Source organism: Suricata suricatta, chromosome 9 (assembly GCF_006229205.1).
Source record: "Suricata suricatta isolate VVHF042 chromosome 9, meerkat_22Aug2017_6uvM2_HiC, whole genome shotgun sequence".
Taxonomy (NCBI): Eukaryota; Metazoa; Chordata; class Mammalia; order Carnivora; family Herpestidae; genus Suricata; species Suricata suricatta.
This window is the reverse complement of record NC_043708.1, coordinates 72,638,109-72,655,412: the sequence shown is the minus strand read 5'-3', so window position 1 is coordinate 72,655,412 and position 17,304 is coordinate 72,638,109. Positions and strand designations below refer to the sequence as shown.

Below are 17,304 nucleotides of genomic sequence, written 5' to 3'. Positions count from 1 at the left end.
AGTGGATAAATTTCTAGAAAAGTATAATCTCCCAAAGCTGAACCAGGAAGAAATAGAAAATCTAAACAGACCAATTATAAGTAACAAAATTGAATTGGTATTCTATAAACCATCAGAGAATAAAAGTCTAGGACACGATGCATTCACAAGTGAATTATACCAGACTTTTAAAGAAGAACTAATACCTATTCTCCTCAAACTATTCCAAAACAACAGATTAGGAAGGAAACCTTCTTAACTATAGAGAAAAAACTGAGGGTGACTGGAGGTGAGGGCACTTGTGATGAGTACTGGATGAATCACTAAAGTCTATACATGAAATATAGAATTTAAATAAAAACTTGAAAGAAAAAGAAAACAAAGTAAAAGCAAAAGAATAAAATACCTAAGAATAAGCTCAACCAAGAAGTGAGTACTTAACCTGTACTCAGAAAACTATAAAACACTGATGAAAGGAATTTAATAAGACACAAACAAATGGAAAAATATTCCAAGCATCAGGCTTAGAAAAATTAACATTATCAAAATGGCTCTACTACCCAAATAATCCACAGATTCAAAGTAATGCCTATTAAAACACCAACAATATTTTTCACAAAACTAGAATACTACAATTCACAGAAAACTCTAAATAGCCAAAGCAACCTTAAAGAATGAAGCTGGAGATATCACAAATCCAGATTTCAAGATATACTAGTTATCAACAATATGTACTGGCACAAAAATAGACACGTATATCTATAGAACAGGATAGAGGGGCACCTGGGTGGCTCAGTCAGTTAAGTGTCTGACTCTTGATCTCAGCTCAGGTCATAATCTCACGGTTTGTGAGTTTGACCCCCACAGCAGGCTCTGTGCTGACAGTGTTGAACCTGCTTGGCATTCTGTCTCTTTCCTTCCCTCTCTACCTCTTCCACATGGCACTAGCTCATTTCTCTCTCCCTCTCTCTCAAAAAAAAAAAAACTTTTAAAAATAAAATATAAAATAAAAATAGAACATGATAGAGAACCCAGATATAAACTCATATGGTCAATTAATCTATGACAAAGGAGGTAAGTATGCATCATGAGGAAAAGCCAGTCTTTTCAATAAATGGTGCTGAGAAAACTGGACAGCCACATATGAAAGAATGAAACTGGAACACTTTCTTATGTCATATACAAAAGTAAGTTCATTAAACATGAAACATGAAACCATAAAACTAGAAGAGATTATAGGCAGTAATTTCTCTGACATTGGCCATAGCAACAATTTCCTAGTTTTCTTAAGGCAAGAGAAACAACAGCAAAAATAAATTACTGGAACTACATCAAAATAAAAACCTTTTGCACAGAGAAGAAAACTATTATCAAAATTTAAAAAAACAACAACTTTCTGAATGGAAGAAGATATTTGCAAATGATATATCCGTTAAGGAGTTAATATCCATAATCTATAAAAAAAAAACCAACTTACACAACTCAAAAAAATAATCAAATTTAAAAATGGGCAGAGGATTTGAACAGACATTTTTCCAAAGAAAACAGCTGGCCAACAGACACATGAAAAGATGCTCAATATCACTAATCATCAGGAAAATACAAGTCAAAAGCACCATTAGATGTCAATTCGCATCTGACTAAAATAAAAAAGACAGGAAATAACAAGTATGTGGCCAACTTATGCACTGCTGGTTATAATGTAAATTGGTAAAGCCACTGTGGAAAACACTATGGAGTTTCCTCAAAAAATTAAAAACAGAAATACCACATGATTGGGACGCCAGGTTGGCTCAGTTGGTTAAGCAGCCAACTTTGGCAAAGGTCATGATCTCACAGTCCATGGGTTCAAGCCCTGCATCTGGCTCTACGTTGATAGCTCAGAGCCTGGAGCCTGCTTTAGATTCTGTGTCTCCCTCTCTCTCTGTCCCTCCCCTGCTCGCTCTCTGTCTCTGTCTCTCAAAATAAAATAAAATAAAAAATAAAATAAAATAGTAAGTAAATAGAAATACTACATGATCTAATAATTCCAGTATTAGGTATTTACCCAGGGAAAACAAAAACAGTAACTTGAAAAGATATATGTGCCTTCTATGTTTATTGCACCATTGTTTACAATAGTCAAGACTACCTAAGACAGCAATCTAAGTGCTCATCAATAAATGAATGGATAAGGAAAATGTCGTGTGTACGTACACACACACACATGCATGCACATATGCTCTATGGAATACTACACAGCCATAAAAAGGATGAGATAGATTATGCCATTTTAGACATGGATGGACTAGAGAGTACAATACTGAATGAAATAAGTCAGACTAAGAAAGATACCATATGATTCCACTCATAAACAGAATCTTAAAAAAAAAATAAACAAAGAGAAAGCAGAATCAGGCCTATAAATATGGGAAACCAGGAGATGCCAGAAAGTAAGGGGGGCAAGGGGTCTGGGCAAAATGGATGAAGGGGAGGGGGAGAAATAGGCCTTCAGCTATGGAATTAACAACTCAGAGGAATAAAAAGCAGAGAATAAGGAATGTCAATGATACTATAGTAGCAATGTAACAGGACAGATTGTAGCTATAAGTGTGGAGAACACAGAATATATAAACTTATCAAATCACTAAGTTGTGCACCTGAAATTTATGTAGCATTGTGTCAACTATACTCAAAATAACTAAAATTTTTGAAAAAAGTGTTAAAAAAAGTAAATTCACTTGTCCTCTAAGTCAATGCTTGTGAAACTAACTTAAGTGAAACCTAGCTTTTTCCCTAATTCATGAGTTGATAGTTTTGTAAAATAAAAATAAATAGAAATTGAAATATAAAAAATATATAGCCCATTTTGTATTATTAAATACACATAAAACTTGTTTTCCATAAATGTTTTTTTATTTAATAGTGTTTTCTTTCTCAACTTTTTATTTAAATTAAATTCCAGTTAGTTAACATACAGTGTACAATATAGTGATTCAACAATTCTGTACAACACCCTGTGCTCATCACAAGTGCACTCACTAAGTTTTAACCTATATAGGTTTCTCTCGTCCTTTGAATTTCTTTCACATCTGTAAATATAGGATAATACAGTCATGCACCTTGAAGTTGTCTTTATTAACTTTGATATACCAGGTGTTGTTTTTACAAATAATAAAACTCATATAATTTTTAAAATGTCATTTATCCAACAAGTATTTAATGAGAACCAGTAAAGTCAATGTATTTTTTTCACCTTGATTAAATCTAAGTTGACTGATATTTGTTCTCAACTCAGAGACTTTTCAATCTGGGAGGAGAGAAAAGGTAAGTACACAATAAGTATAACATAAAGAAACTGTGACAAATTTCTTAGGAAAGATACAAAGATGGTTAAATAAAAATTCAGAGATGGAAAAGTTGCTTTGGCTAAGGGAATAAGGAAAAGCATTATGGAAAAATGTCATTTGAAATAGACCTTAAAGGATAGATGGGGGTTTTGCAGGTATTTATGGAAGTAATGAGGATTCTAAACGGACAGAGAGACCACAAAGAAATGAACATGGGAAATTCAAAGCTATCCAGAGAATGAAAGTGCTGTCCAATCTATCTATAAAAGAGAGTAAGGAAAGATAAGTAATTTGATACTTATTTATGGAGAACTTGAGAATTTCTGAGTCATAAAACCATTGATTTTTTTTTAATCAGGAAAGTAATAAGATTCAGACTATGTTTTAGGAGTTTCTAAGGCTTGAAGTAGTAAAACTAAGAGGTAATAAAGGTCTAAAATACTATTTTTCCTCCTTAAGTCTTTCCCTGTGAGGAGTTTGTTTTTGGATATTCGTCAGGCATTCTGTGGTCCACAGACACATGTTACTACAGCATACAGTCCTGATGTTCTCAATCATTTTATACTATGTGAAATGAGAATTCATTCCCCCCTGGGGGTTTTAGTCATACTACATAAATTTCATAAGCCTTAAGGTACAAATGGGAAGCTAATCAATGAAATCAAATACACGTATCATATTAATTGGGAAACCACATGTTCCTCTGTAGTATTTAAGTCAGTTAACTTCAAAACTGACACTTTTTGCTCTTTTCTCTCCTAAAGAATTCTGCCAACCTGTCCTTTTAAAGGCTACTTCTAAAAAAAAAAAAAAGCTACTTCTAACTTCTACAAGTTTTATTGTCAATGTCCTACAGTGTTCTGTATGTTGACATTTTCCTCATTAAGCTCTCTGTACTTCACGTCTGTATCTTAGAATATATACATAGACATTAGAAGTGTTCTTGAACCTCATATCATAACTTTTGGTAGGGGTGCTTGGGTGTCTCGGCAAAGTGTTGACTTCGGCTCATGTCATGATCTCATGGTTCATGGGTTCAATCCCCACATCGGGCTCTGTGCTGACAGCTCAGAGCCTGGAGCCTACTTCAGATTCTGGGTCTCCATCTCTCTCTGTCCCTCCCCCACTCATGCTCCCTCGCTCTCTCTCAATCAAAAATAAATAAACATTTTTAAAAACTTAAAAAAACCTTTTGGTGTCACACTTTGCTTTATTGTTCCTCAAACTGTGTCTTTTGGAAACATTTTGGAATCCATATTCCAAACAGGCAAACTATTTAAATAATAGTGCCTCAGAGAAGTTGTCACTCCTTACTGATTCCTCAGAGAGCATGCAATCATTAACTTTTTAAGTATCCATCAGCTTAGAGAAGAACTTTCCTAAAGCCATAGAGGCCAAGTCCCAGGAGAACACATGATAAAGAAAGTGCCTTCTTAATTTTTGTGAAGCAATAAAACGCTTTATCTGGTTGGACAGAGAAGTATATGGTTCATCAAACAGGTCCCCCCGAGATTTGGTAGATGGCAAAATGATGGTATCGTTACCTTTTGAGCACTGCGGAAAGTCATGCCACCTCTGTGTCAATCCTCTTTCACTTCATAATTTCTTAATGTTAATATTAATATTCCTGTTTTGGAACACTTAAAAAATATATACATACTACTAAAAGCACAAAGACAGCTTCCATCAAATCATTATAAAAGACTTCTCAGAGCACTGATCTGGACAATAGGTGAGAAGAAAAATTGTTGTTGAAAATTTTGTGTTTGTGACCCAAACGTAAGCCCTTGCAACTTTCAGAAATCACATCCCTGCATACACATACACACACACACACACACACACACACACACACACACACACACACTCAGGGAACTCAGATCCCTGACACCTTTTCCATGAGAATGTAGGATGAAGTGTACTTAAAACAAAACAAAAAAAAGTATTTGGGTTCTCTCTACTGGTGCAAACTTTTAATTTAAAAAAGCATATAAGAAAAATCAATCCCAAATTTTATGAAAAAAAAGACTTCAAAAAAAAGTCCCATACTTAGCTGTTATTTTGCAAACTTTTACGGCGAAAGATTAAGTGAAAACTTAAAGCCACTGCTTCCTACAGAAGACACTAAAGCATTGCAGTACTAAAGTCAGTGCTGGTAAGTAACATTATAGCATTACATTTTTATGATGCTTATATTAACAGTAATAACAACCGAAATACAGGGATATTGTTTTTAAACTCACTGACAACTTGCTATACCATATGTCCATCATTCCTTTTGCATATTTAAATGATATTAACTAATATATTTAACTGAGATGTAAATAGTAAAATTAAAAACTTCTTTACTGAATCTCTTGTACTATAAGATGGGTTCAGGATAAGAAAGCAGTACATGTATTAAGAGTTAACTATTTGTGTTATATGCTATCCCAAAAGTATCATAGATCATTCCCACCCCAAATAACAAGCTTTACAAAATGAGTTTAACTTTCCCTAGTTCTATCATGGTGGCATAATGAGGGAGAGACTCAAAAGCAGGCAAAAGTATCTGTGCAGCCAGCTACCTACTATGCCCCAAACTCAGAGTATGTAGCCAAGAACAAGTAGATTAGATTCTCTTCCTAATTTATGATCCCATGTTCAATGTCTTCTCTTTATTCTGACAAAAGAGCACATTGAAACCAGTCCTAACGGATAACAATATGTCTCTTGACTTCGCAGGTTAGTGACTCAATGAACGTCTCTGAGCCACATTCCAGCTTTGCTTCTGTAAGGGAATTTGTACTCCTAGGTTTTTCCTGTGAGTGGAAAATTCAGATCCTCTTATTTTCACTCTTCACTACAACGTATGCTTTGACAGTAACAGGGAATGGGGCCATTGTTTGTGCTCTGTGGTGTGAATGGCGACTCCACATCCCCATGTACAGATTCCTGGGGAATTTCTCCTTTCTAGAGATCTGGTATGTCTCTTCTACAGTCCCCAAGATGTTGGTCAACTTCCTCTCAGATAAAAAGACCATCTCCTTTGCTGGATGTTTCCTCCAATTTTATTTCTTTTTCTCTTTGGGAACATCTGAGTGTTTTCTCTTGGCTGTTATGGCTTTTGATCGGTACCTTGCTATCTGCCGTCCCTTGCACTACCCTAATATCATGACTGGGCATTTCTGTACCAAACTGGTCATTATCTGCTGGGTTTGTGGATTTTTGTGGTTTCTGATCCCCATTGTATTCATCTCTCAGATGCCCTTCTGTGGTCCAAACATTATTGACCATGTTGTCTGTGACCCAGGGCCACTGTTTGCATTGGCATGTGCCTCTGCCCCAACAACCCAACAGCTTTGCTACACTCTAAGCTCGTTAGTTATCTTTGGTAACTTCCTCTTCATCCTTGGATCCTATACTCTTGTCTTATTAGCTGTGTTGCGTATGCCTTCTGCCACTGGGAGACACAAGGCCTTCTCTACCTGTGGGTCTCATTTGGCTGTGGTATCACTCTTCTATGGCTCCTTGATGGTCATGTATGTGAGCCCTGGACTCGGGCATTCTGCTGATATACAGAAAGTTGCAACTTTGTTCTATGCTATGGTAACCCCACTCTTCAACCCCCTCATCTATAGCCTCCGGAATAAGGAGATTAAGGCAGCTCTGAGGAAAGTTCTGGGGCGTCTCAATATAATCCAATATGTACTGGATGATCCCTCCACTATCAGGTCAGTATAGTCTCACAAAACACAATCAGGATTATACAGTTATTCAAATCTTCAAATATAAGTCTAGTGATATTACTGTATTGGCTTATTAAATTAAACATCTATGAGACCACTTATAATCATAAAGTGGCCAGATTATACATACATAAATGGAAGTACTGGGTTCCTCTTTGCCATTTAGAGTGTATGTGAACTAAGGAATGTGTACATCTGGGTGTTTTCTGGATTGTTCATATGAAAATATCTGTGTTCTATTTGATAGTTTAGATTAACAGTTTTGGGATCAATAAAATTATGTCATTTTGTTTGTTTGGATGTCTGATTATAAATAAAAGAAGGAAATATATTTTTTCTGTTTGTGGTTATTTTCATATTTGACTGTATTATTTTTGGTGATATGGTCACCCCTGGCACATAAACTGTTAAAAGCAAGTATCCAAAATTTCTGTGGGACAGTAATGCTATGCTAGCCTAATGAATTTCAGACATATGTTGTTTGTTTTCCTTATACACATTACCCCTTTCTAAGCTCCTTAAGGAACAGATTCTAATTCTAACAATATCAATCAAAATATTGAGAAATAACAGTATTCTGATTTCCAATACTTTTACCTAGACAAAGTGTCAGCAAAAGCTTAATTGGTCAATCAATTGGATTTTAGATAACAGAATATCTCCTAATAAAACTGTAGAGGGAAATGATCTACTTTATAATAAATTACCTAAGTTCAAAAAAGTAATTGACAGTTCATTGTTATTTGTTGCTAAAACAGTGTTAAAATAGCATTAATGAAAATTGGTAAAGAAGAAAAGCATCCAGAATTCAATCCCTGTAATGTATTTTCACTTATATGTATGCTTTACTTAATATAATGTCAAACTTGTTCCTATACTATAGCAAGTGTTTATAATTATCGTTTTTTTAGGAATTATAATATTCCACTCTACTATGGTATGGATTGTAATTTTTCATGTGGTGAGATGAATATTTTCCTAGAAGGAGGATTGTCTTTCCAAGTAGCTTGAAACTGACTTGTGTAAGAAAGGGAATTTCCAGAAGGGGGGTTAGGAAAAAGATGAATGCCACCATTATATGATAAAAACCACCTCATTATTATCCAGAGATTCAGACCTTCCTTCCATTTATCACCTATCCTTTCATTATACATGACAGTATTTCCATTATTTGATTGTTAAAATTTATATCTCAACCAAATCTTCATGAAGATTTGCCATGATGATGTTTTGAAAACTGGATTGGACTCATTATCTAATCTGAAAACTGACCTCAGAAAATCCGGGATATAAAATGACTATATGCATGTATCAATTTTCCCTCTGGGGCTTTTATCTCAGAACAATTTCCTGGTTTAAAAAAATGGATTGCTCAAGTCAAAAGATTTGTGATTTTTGAAACAGACATTCAGGGGGACAATTCTTTGTCCCTTTGATATGAGAAACTGCTGAGCTCCGTAGTAAATTTTACTTATCATACCACACACACACATCCTCTCTTAACCAGCCCTTTGAGGATGTTTTCTAACTCTGTGCACTCTGTCTGCCTTCCCAGGGTACATGACTTTTAAGTTTCCTGAGATCAGATAAGCAAAGAGCTGAAGAGTAGGTAGTCAAGGCAGAAAATATTTCCACCATAAGGTCAAAAATCTCCAATTTGAGTTTTAAAAAAAAAAAAAGCAAGATCATAGTTAAAAACCTATTGTTAGTAGTTTTCTTGGGAAAAAAAAAACACTTCTAGTTTTTACTTTCAAATATAGTCATGAGGTTTATTTACAAACTGCTTTTAACTAATGGCATGTTAAGCTGACTAAACCCTGAATCTCTCCCATTGCAACTGATTTCCTCACAAAATAAAAGCTATTTATAAAAGCAAACAGTGTGTATGTTCAAGATTTTAGGAAAAGTAAGTGCATGGACACTTGGGGAAACAATATCATAGGAAAAGAGAAAATGAATTTATTAGTTTAACAAGTTTAAATGTGCAAATTCACCAGCACAGGGTTTGCTCTTAATGACAGGTTTTTCCTTATTATCAAGAATAATAATTAACATTCTGTGTCACTTTTTGGGGCCTGGCACTTATTCCAAGTCTTTTACAAGTAAGTCTTTATTTTCTACTTATAACAACCCAAAGAGGTCAGGTCAGTATTATAGTACCTCTGATTTTCCAATAATGAAACAGGTACAAGGAGAAACTTATGTAGTCAGAGATAGTGTTTGGACCCCAGATGGGATAACTACAAGGTCCACACTTTCCTGCTACTATCAATAAATAAATAGATTGGTTACAAATCTAAGTACTATCACTAACTATGTGAGCTTACCCAAGTCATCCTTTCTTTCTTGATTTTTTACACCTATAAACTAGAGCTAATGATAATACTTCCCTCACAGAAAGGCTATCATGAATAAAGGAGATTAATTAGAATAGAATCTTATACCTAGTATATATGCAATTGATTTCAGTTAATATTAATCCTTTTCACTTGGAAAGCTATCATTTACAAAATACTTTGACATACTCTCTCAATTCAACCTTACAAACTCTGTGACAGAGTTAGGGTAGACATTCTCACAGTCATTTCATAGGTGAGACCCAGTGAAAGCAAGTAAAAGTGTCCAAGGTCACACAAGTAAGTGAGTGAGGCAGTTGTCCTGACTTTCATACCAGGAAGAATTCTGCTGTGCCCGGCCTTCTCTCCTGGAAACTGACTGTGTCCTATGTAGCTACTTTCAGAATTGCATGGCAATGTAGGCCAAAAAACTGGATTTATCTAGGAAATGAATACTGTAGAAGAGATATGCATGTAGGAAATATGCTGATAGGAATCTTTTCAATTGTTTTAAGACAATACCTACACACATTATATGAAGACATAATAAATATTCAATAGGTAAAGTATTATGTTACTAAATGGAAAAGGCAGATCATGAAACACTATTATTATGTAACCATACTTAAATATAGGGATGGTATTATGGGTAGTTTAGATTCTTTTTTCCTTTTTTGTTACTATCTGTTTACTTCCTAATTTCTCCATGATAAGCATGAATACTTCCTCTAATTTACAAAGGATGCACAGTTTTAAAAAAAATCAATGTTTATAAAGGGATATATATCTTAGAGCAATGTCTTTAGATATTTTTAACCTAAGTTTCTATTTTATGCTTTAAGAAAGGATAATGCTACTATCTTGGTAAGCTTTATAACATGTGCCTTTCCAGAGCTACTCAAAGACTTCCATATGGGGTCACTTTGTGGAGAGAAGTAAATTTGGCTTCCTCATGCTTCTGTTTCACTCAAATACAGATCTTTCTCTAAAGCAAAGTGAGTTTCTTGGCAGCAAACTCTGGCTTTGCAGTTTTTGTTCTAGACGCTCGGAACAGAAAGAAAACAGAGGAAATAGACATATCGTGCAATCAAGTGAATCTTCAAAAAGAGGACATTTTCCCCAGGAACTGCCCATCTACATGTTTCTCTCTCTCACCTAAGGATCTGCTTATTACTAGTATAAGAACCACTTTTCATTAAAAGAGAGTTTGAATTATTCTGCTTTCAACACCTGCCTTTTATGTACTTCTGTTTTTTAAAAAAAACCTGTTTCAAATGTCCATCTCTTTTAAAGAACATAAGCTATTTCTTTCTCTACCAAAATATATGCTTTAAATCATCTTCATAAACATAGAGCCATTTTTTAATGATCATTGAACTATCACAAAAGAAGCAGATAATTCAGAATGAAAGAATTGTAATACAGTCAATAATATTATAATAATCTGTATGGTGACAGATGGTAACTATGCTTATTATTGTGAACACTGCAAATGTATATAATTTTTGAATCACTATATTGCATACCTAAATGAATATAATATTGTAAGTCAACTATATTTCCATTTTTTTTAATTAGAAGAAATAATTACTTTGTATTAAGTAATTCAATCATTCCAGATTTTACTCACTTAAGTGATGAAAACAAAAAGGAAACTCAAGATCTATCCAGGAACCCAAAATGGTTGAATATGTTAGACTTAGATTCAGCTGTGTGTAACAGAAACCCGAGTAACCACAACTTATACAAGGTAAAGATTTGAGTTTTTTTCCTCACATATCCACTTCTAGAGATAGACAGTCCGTGGCAGGTTAGAAGTAGGCAGTTCTAAGATGGCCTCAGGGACTCAAGTTCTCCTGGCTTTTGATAAATCCTTCTTAGTATCTTCATCCCCAAAATCACCTTATTGTCTTAAGAAAGCAGCTAAAGTGTTAGGCTTAAAGAAGACCAATCTATATTCTACTTAAAACTTTGAAAAGAAGTGTCCCACTCAATGACCCCTATATAATACAAGGAGGCTACGCTATTTGATTTTCCAAGCTGGGCACATTGCCATCAGAATAGAAGTGAGCCTGTGTTAGGCAGAAATATAAGAAAAATGGATATTAGATATGCAGCTAACGCACCTTTGCCATGCATGTACTGAACGTATAATAAGAAAGTGAATATAGTGATGTAAATTTAGAAATAGACCTTTTTCTCAATGGTACCACTTTAGGAGGTTGATATTCAAACAAATATTTATATCCAAATAAACAGCAAGAGAGACTGATTCAAGAGAAAAGTTTTGAAAGACAAAAATGTAAATCAGAACAGGAAAAAAACCATTAGACACTACATTGACTAAGAATTTAATCAAAACTCATGAATGTGTATGGAAGAATTAAATATAAATTTGTTTCCCAAACTTCAACAAACAAAAATACCTCATGTGGTACTTAAGAAAAATGAATGATTGGGGAGATAGATGAAAAAATATTTTAATATCTCCATAATCAAATTTATGTAATTGTTACTTCAAAAATAGGCAAAAAAAAAATTCAAAGAGAGTTTCAGTCTCGTTAAGTATGATAGGACTCAGAGCATTGGCAACCTTTCCATCTTCGGGATACGAACTGACCCAACCTTCGTCCTGACTCTGATTTCACAACTTCCTCATTGTAGAGGTCAGTTTCCCTCTGATAATATTATGGGCTCTTCCTCAATCTTTCTGCTACAAAGGAGCTTAATATTAAGATCACTGGGAAGATGAAGAGGAAAGAGATTGAAATGGTAGACATAGTAGGTTGCTCTTATCGCAAGGAAGAAAATTCTCCTGGAAAATGAAGAAGGGCCTTCTTTCAAATGTCAGAAGGATATAATGCAAATGTAGTGAGAACTGAAATCCCCAAACCAGACCATAAAAGAGGAAATCTGAAGTAGAAAAGTTGGTAAGAGGGAAAGCGGGGGGGGGGGGGGGGGGGGGGGGGGGGGGGGGGGGGGGGGGGGGGGGGGGGGGGGGGGGGGGGGGTGGAATGTAGACTGGGGAGAAGTTAAGAAGTTAAGAAAGCAACAAAGCACTTTTCTCTTTGCCCTGGCTCTTCCCACCTTTAATTTAACAGAGGTGTCACACTGTGTGAGAGAGGGCAGAGGCCATTATGGAAGAAAGGATCACAGAAGAAAGGCTTTTATATCTTTGTTGCAGAAGATGAGAAAGAACCCTTCCTGAGAAATTTCAGCTCTTTCTCCAAAGGAGCTTCATTTCCGCTGCTTAAAGGTAAACTAAGTGCTCCCCTACTACCACTTAAGTTACATGGACACAGTAGAAGAACACGCAGTGGGAAGTGGTAAGGAAGAAAGCAAAAAAGGAGACTCTCCCTGCACAGAGGTCCAAGGGAAGACAGAGAGGCCTCAAACAAGACAGGGGTGAGGTAGAGATTAAGGGAAATGTTTGGGTTAAAGCTCACCACAATTTGGCCAAATAAGGAACTGTCATTTGTAGATAACCAGAGTGATGACTCAGATAATGCCATCAAAACTAATTTCCTAAGGACAAAGAATACTCACCCCACAGTCTACAATTAGCCTGTAATCATAGGATCTCTGCCCCAGGGATGCTGTGTCTCTTTGGTCTGAGATCTATTCAAGGTTTGAAATCTCCTAGATACTAGAAGAGAGAGGGAAGACCAGGAATAACAGGACATCCTATCATGGGATGTCAGGGACTGACAGGGAGGCAATGTAGTGTGAGATCAAGAACAGCTTTTCTTGGGGCACCTGGGTGGCTCAGTTGGTTAAATGGTCAACTTTGGCTCAGGTCATGATCTCACAGGTTCATGAGTTCAAGCCCCATATCAGATTCCATGCTGACAGCTCAGAGCCTGAAGCTGCTTTGGATTCTGTGTCTCCCTCTCTCTCTGCCCCTCCTCTGTTCACACTGTCTGTCTGTCTGTCTGTCTGTCCTCTCTCTCAAAAATGAATAAACATTTAAAAAAATTTTTTAAGAAAGAAAGAAACTTTTCTAAAATGCATGAAGGTTGCAGAGGAGCCCAAGGAAGAAGTCAGCAGCAATTGTGGTGACTGAGCAGAGCCCAGTGACAGGATGTTTCCCACACTATGTACTCCAATCCATAACTGAAGGAATCTCCATCTAACGATGAAGATTGTTCTCTCTTCAGTTGGTGTTGGTATTAGGAGACCTACATATTCCATACCAGTCCAACCATTTGCTGACTAAATTTTAAAAACTTCTGATCCCAGGAAAGATTCAATGCATTCTCTGTACTGGAAACCTTTGCACCAAAGACAGTGAAGACTATTTCAAGACTCTGACCAGTGATGTCCATACTGTAAGAGGAGACTTCAATGAGAATCTGAATTATCCAGAACAGAAAGTTGTGACTGTTGGCAGTTCAAAATTGATTTGATCCAAGGGCATCACGGTGTTTCATGGGGAATATGGCCACCTAACTCCTGCTGCAGAGGGAGTTTGATGTGGATATTCATATCTTGGGACATACACACACAAATTTGAAGCATTTGAGCATGAAAATAAATTTTATAATAACCCAGGTTCTGCCACTCGATCATATATGCTTTGAGAACGAACATTATTCCTTCATTTGTGTTGATGGGTATCCAGGCCTCTATAGTCATCACTTATGTGTATCAGCTAAGTGAAACAATGTGAAAGAAAAAGGAATTGAATACAAAGAAATCTTTGTGTGTGTGTGTTTGTTTATTTTTGAGAGAGAGATAAAGTGCAAGCAGGAGAGGGTGAGGGAGAGAGGGGGACACAGAATCCGAAGCAGGCTCCAGGCTTACAGCTCAGAGCCTGACATGAACCAAGAGATCATGACCTGAGCTGAAGTCGGACGCTTAACAGGACGCTATTTCTATAACTATTCCTTTGCATTTTATTATTAATTAATTTATTTATTTTTTAATAAATGAAAGGTAGGTATTTTATTACCAAAGAGAAAAATGTAAGCAAGAAAGTCTAGATTCTTTTTACTGATGCACTGCTTTTGTAGTTAAGTTCCAAATATCAACTTAAAAGGTACTGTCAAGGGTAAATTTTTCTTAACACATCACCATTTACTGTATGATGGATATTTTTTTCATAGAAATCATACATGGAAATGGAATATATTCTTATAGTGTACAAAACATGGTACTAACAGAAAATGATACTATATTTTACTGTAAAATATTATAAAATGATACAATGTTTTGGCTTATAAATGTTTAACTACTTGATTTGAACAGGGGAATGAACAAAGTTATAGAAGTAGACTGACTCAGCATCAAGTATGTTGAGTGACATTCACAATGAGGTTGGTAGTTTTGCAAAGTGAAGTCATCTAGGTAACGAATTCCCTGGCCTTTCTCGGGCCTCTCCTGAACATTTCACTGAACTCTGAAGCACACACATCTCTGGTGCTCAAGGAAAGGGAACTTGAGTCCTTCCAGAGCTAGCTTTATGTGATCACCCAGGCATGTTATCCACATGGCAAACTCAAGTGAGAGACAACAAAGCCCTTCAGGGCTTTTAAAATATGAAGTGTCTTTTAATACCAAAGCCTCCTCTGCCCAAAGGCAGAAGGACAATGCCCTTCACTGTGGTTTGCTGACATCTCTATCTGCCAGAGCACCAGACTGGTCTCCTGCCTCCTTCTATCTTCTCTGAGACCTGGAAGGTGGACATATGGGAGAGGAATAAGAAAGCAGTAAGGGTCAGTGAGACTTCCTACTTCCATCACTATAGTCTCAATACAAGAGTATCAAGACTTCATTTTTTGTTTTAGTGCTTTTTCCTCTGCTTCATTCTCCAATTCAACTTTCTCTACTTTCTTTATATTTTGCCTGAACTAATTTTTGAGGCTCTCTTCATAAACTCGACATAAACTCAATAGTGAAGCTTCACTTGAAATGTTTCCTTAGCCCTGAGGACTACCTGAGGACTTCCTTCCTACCTGAGGACTTCTACAGTGAAAAGATCACCAAATTAAAATAGGAAAGTGTGTGCTAAATATCTCAAAAATACACACAATGATCTATTTCAAATATTTTTTCTAAAGAAAAAAAATAACACATTCCCAGAAACTGTCCATGAGATTGTAAGTTTCCTAGCCAGAGCAATCTTGAAAAAGAAGAACAAAGCCAGAGGCATCACAATTCCAGATTTCAGGATATACTACGAAGTGTTAGTAATCAAAACAATATGGTACTGCCACAAAAGTAGAACCCTTTGCTCCTACATTTTCATCCTTAAATCCAGTGTCCTTTTTTGTGTGTGGGAAAACACAGCTGCATTACTATAAATATATACACAGAGGCTTCTGGTTATATTTAACGTTCTGATCCAAGGCTTAAGGCCAGCTTATCCTTCAGCTTAGATCCAGGCCTCACCATCTTTCCCCTTTCCCCTAGAGGTTGGATCAATTTAGACCTCAGGAAAAGAAATGCTTTCTGAGATCTAGCCAAAACTTTCTCATTATTATTCCTAGATGAGGCCTCTGGGAAAAGTCAGACAATCTAGGAGGTCAGAAGCTTACCTTGGCACATGTATTAAAAAGTATAGGAGCTGAGCATTAATACGGCCTGAGTGCATACACAGAGTGTTCGGATCACCACACCTCCAAGATGAACCATGGAGAATGGAATAATCATGGTTCACAATGGGTTTGCTACATACCTTCTATTAGAAGCAGGGGTGTAATCACTCATTCCCAAGTCAGGAGAGACCACCGTGCCTTTTACAACTTCATATAACCACTTTGAAAAGGTCAATATAGTCATTGTGTGGGCTTCAAATAATTGCTATTCCGGATAACTTTTTAAAAACATTTATTTATTTATTTTGGTAGGGGGTGGGGGGGGAGTAGAAAGAGAATCCCAAGCAGGCTCCACACAGTCAGCACAGAGCCTTACTTGGGGCTTGAACCCACAAACTGTGAGGTTATGATCTGAGACAAGATCAAGAGTCAGACACTTAATGAGGTAAGTCACCAGGTGCCCCTATTTTTGATAATATTACCTTCTGACACCCTCTTTCAGAAACTTGCTAAGGAATGTGGATGCAAGCACCACTGTGTTTAGTCTGGCTGCACACTTTATCCTACAGAAATGAAAGAGCAAGGAGGCTGAAACTGACTCCAGGAGAGAGCAATCCAAACATCTCCCTCTACTGGATTCTGTAACCCTTGCATAACAGCTTGAGGTAAGGCACAGCTCAGATTTCCTTGTAATGTCTTTTCCACTTTCCTCTAACTCTATCTTGTGTTTTCTCCAAATGAAAATGTGAATTAAAATAACTTCCTCCTAATAGACTTGGTTACATTCTCAACTACATAACATAGCCTCCAGCATCAGAACTGGTCTAAATATAAATCATAGGTCATATGTGTTTTATTTATAAATATATCAGTAAATATAGTTAATAAAAATAACAGTATTTTACTTAACTTGAGATGATATCTGAGCCACAAAACCACATGGACCAAGAATAAGTTGTGAAATGAAAACTTTATTCTATATTTTATTGCTTATTCAAATTACATATACCAGATTTCTTGACTCTGAAAATGGAGCAAAAGAAGGACATTTTTTTATTAAAGGACATTGGCTAGCTACATAGGGGGAAAATGTGAGTTTAACGTTCTGATCCAAGGCTTAAGGCCAACTTATTCTTCAGCTTAGATCCAGGCCTCACCATCTTTCCCTTTTCCCTTAAACACACGTTTTTAAGAGAGAATGTTCTTAAAGAACATGCATTCCCAGGAACATATGTTCTTTAAGAGGGAATAATTTAAAACAGATCACATACCTATTTAAAAATGAGAAGGATTTGGTGCCTTAGTGGCTCAGTCAGTTAAGGGACTGACTTCAGCTCAGATCATGATCTTGCAGTCTGTGAGTTTGAGCCCCATGTCAGGCTCTGTGCTGACAGCT

General features: G+C 36.2%; 2 protein-coding genes and 1 pseudogene across 2 annotated transcripts in view; 2 read left to right on the top strand and 1 right to left on the bottom strand.

Annotated features, from left to right (window-relative positions):
- LOC115302071 (olfactory receptor 4M1) overlaps nucleotides 1-17,304 on the bottom strand; it is a 153,304-nt gene that overhangs the window by 57,871 nt on the left and 78,129 nt on the right. The gene's annotated exons all lie outside the window — the stretch shown is intronic.
- LOC115302261 (olfactory receptor 11H12-like) lies at nucleotides 6,018-7,031 on the top strand. Its single transcript, XM_029952214.1, has one exon. It carries the CDS (start codon nucleotides 6,045-6,047, stop codon nucleotides 7,029-7,031), a length of 987 nt encoding a protein of 328 aa, XP_029808074.1. The 5' UTR covers nucleotides 6,018-6,044.
- Nucleotides 12,665-14,041, top strand: LOC115302260 (annotated as a pseudogene).

Coding starts and splice junctions, on each gene's coding strand:
- LOC115302261 (XM_029952214.1), top strand. CDS start 6,045: ATGAACGTCTCTGAGCCACATTCCAGCTTTGCTTCTGTAAGGGAATTT.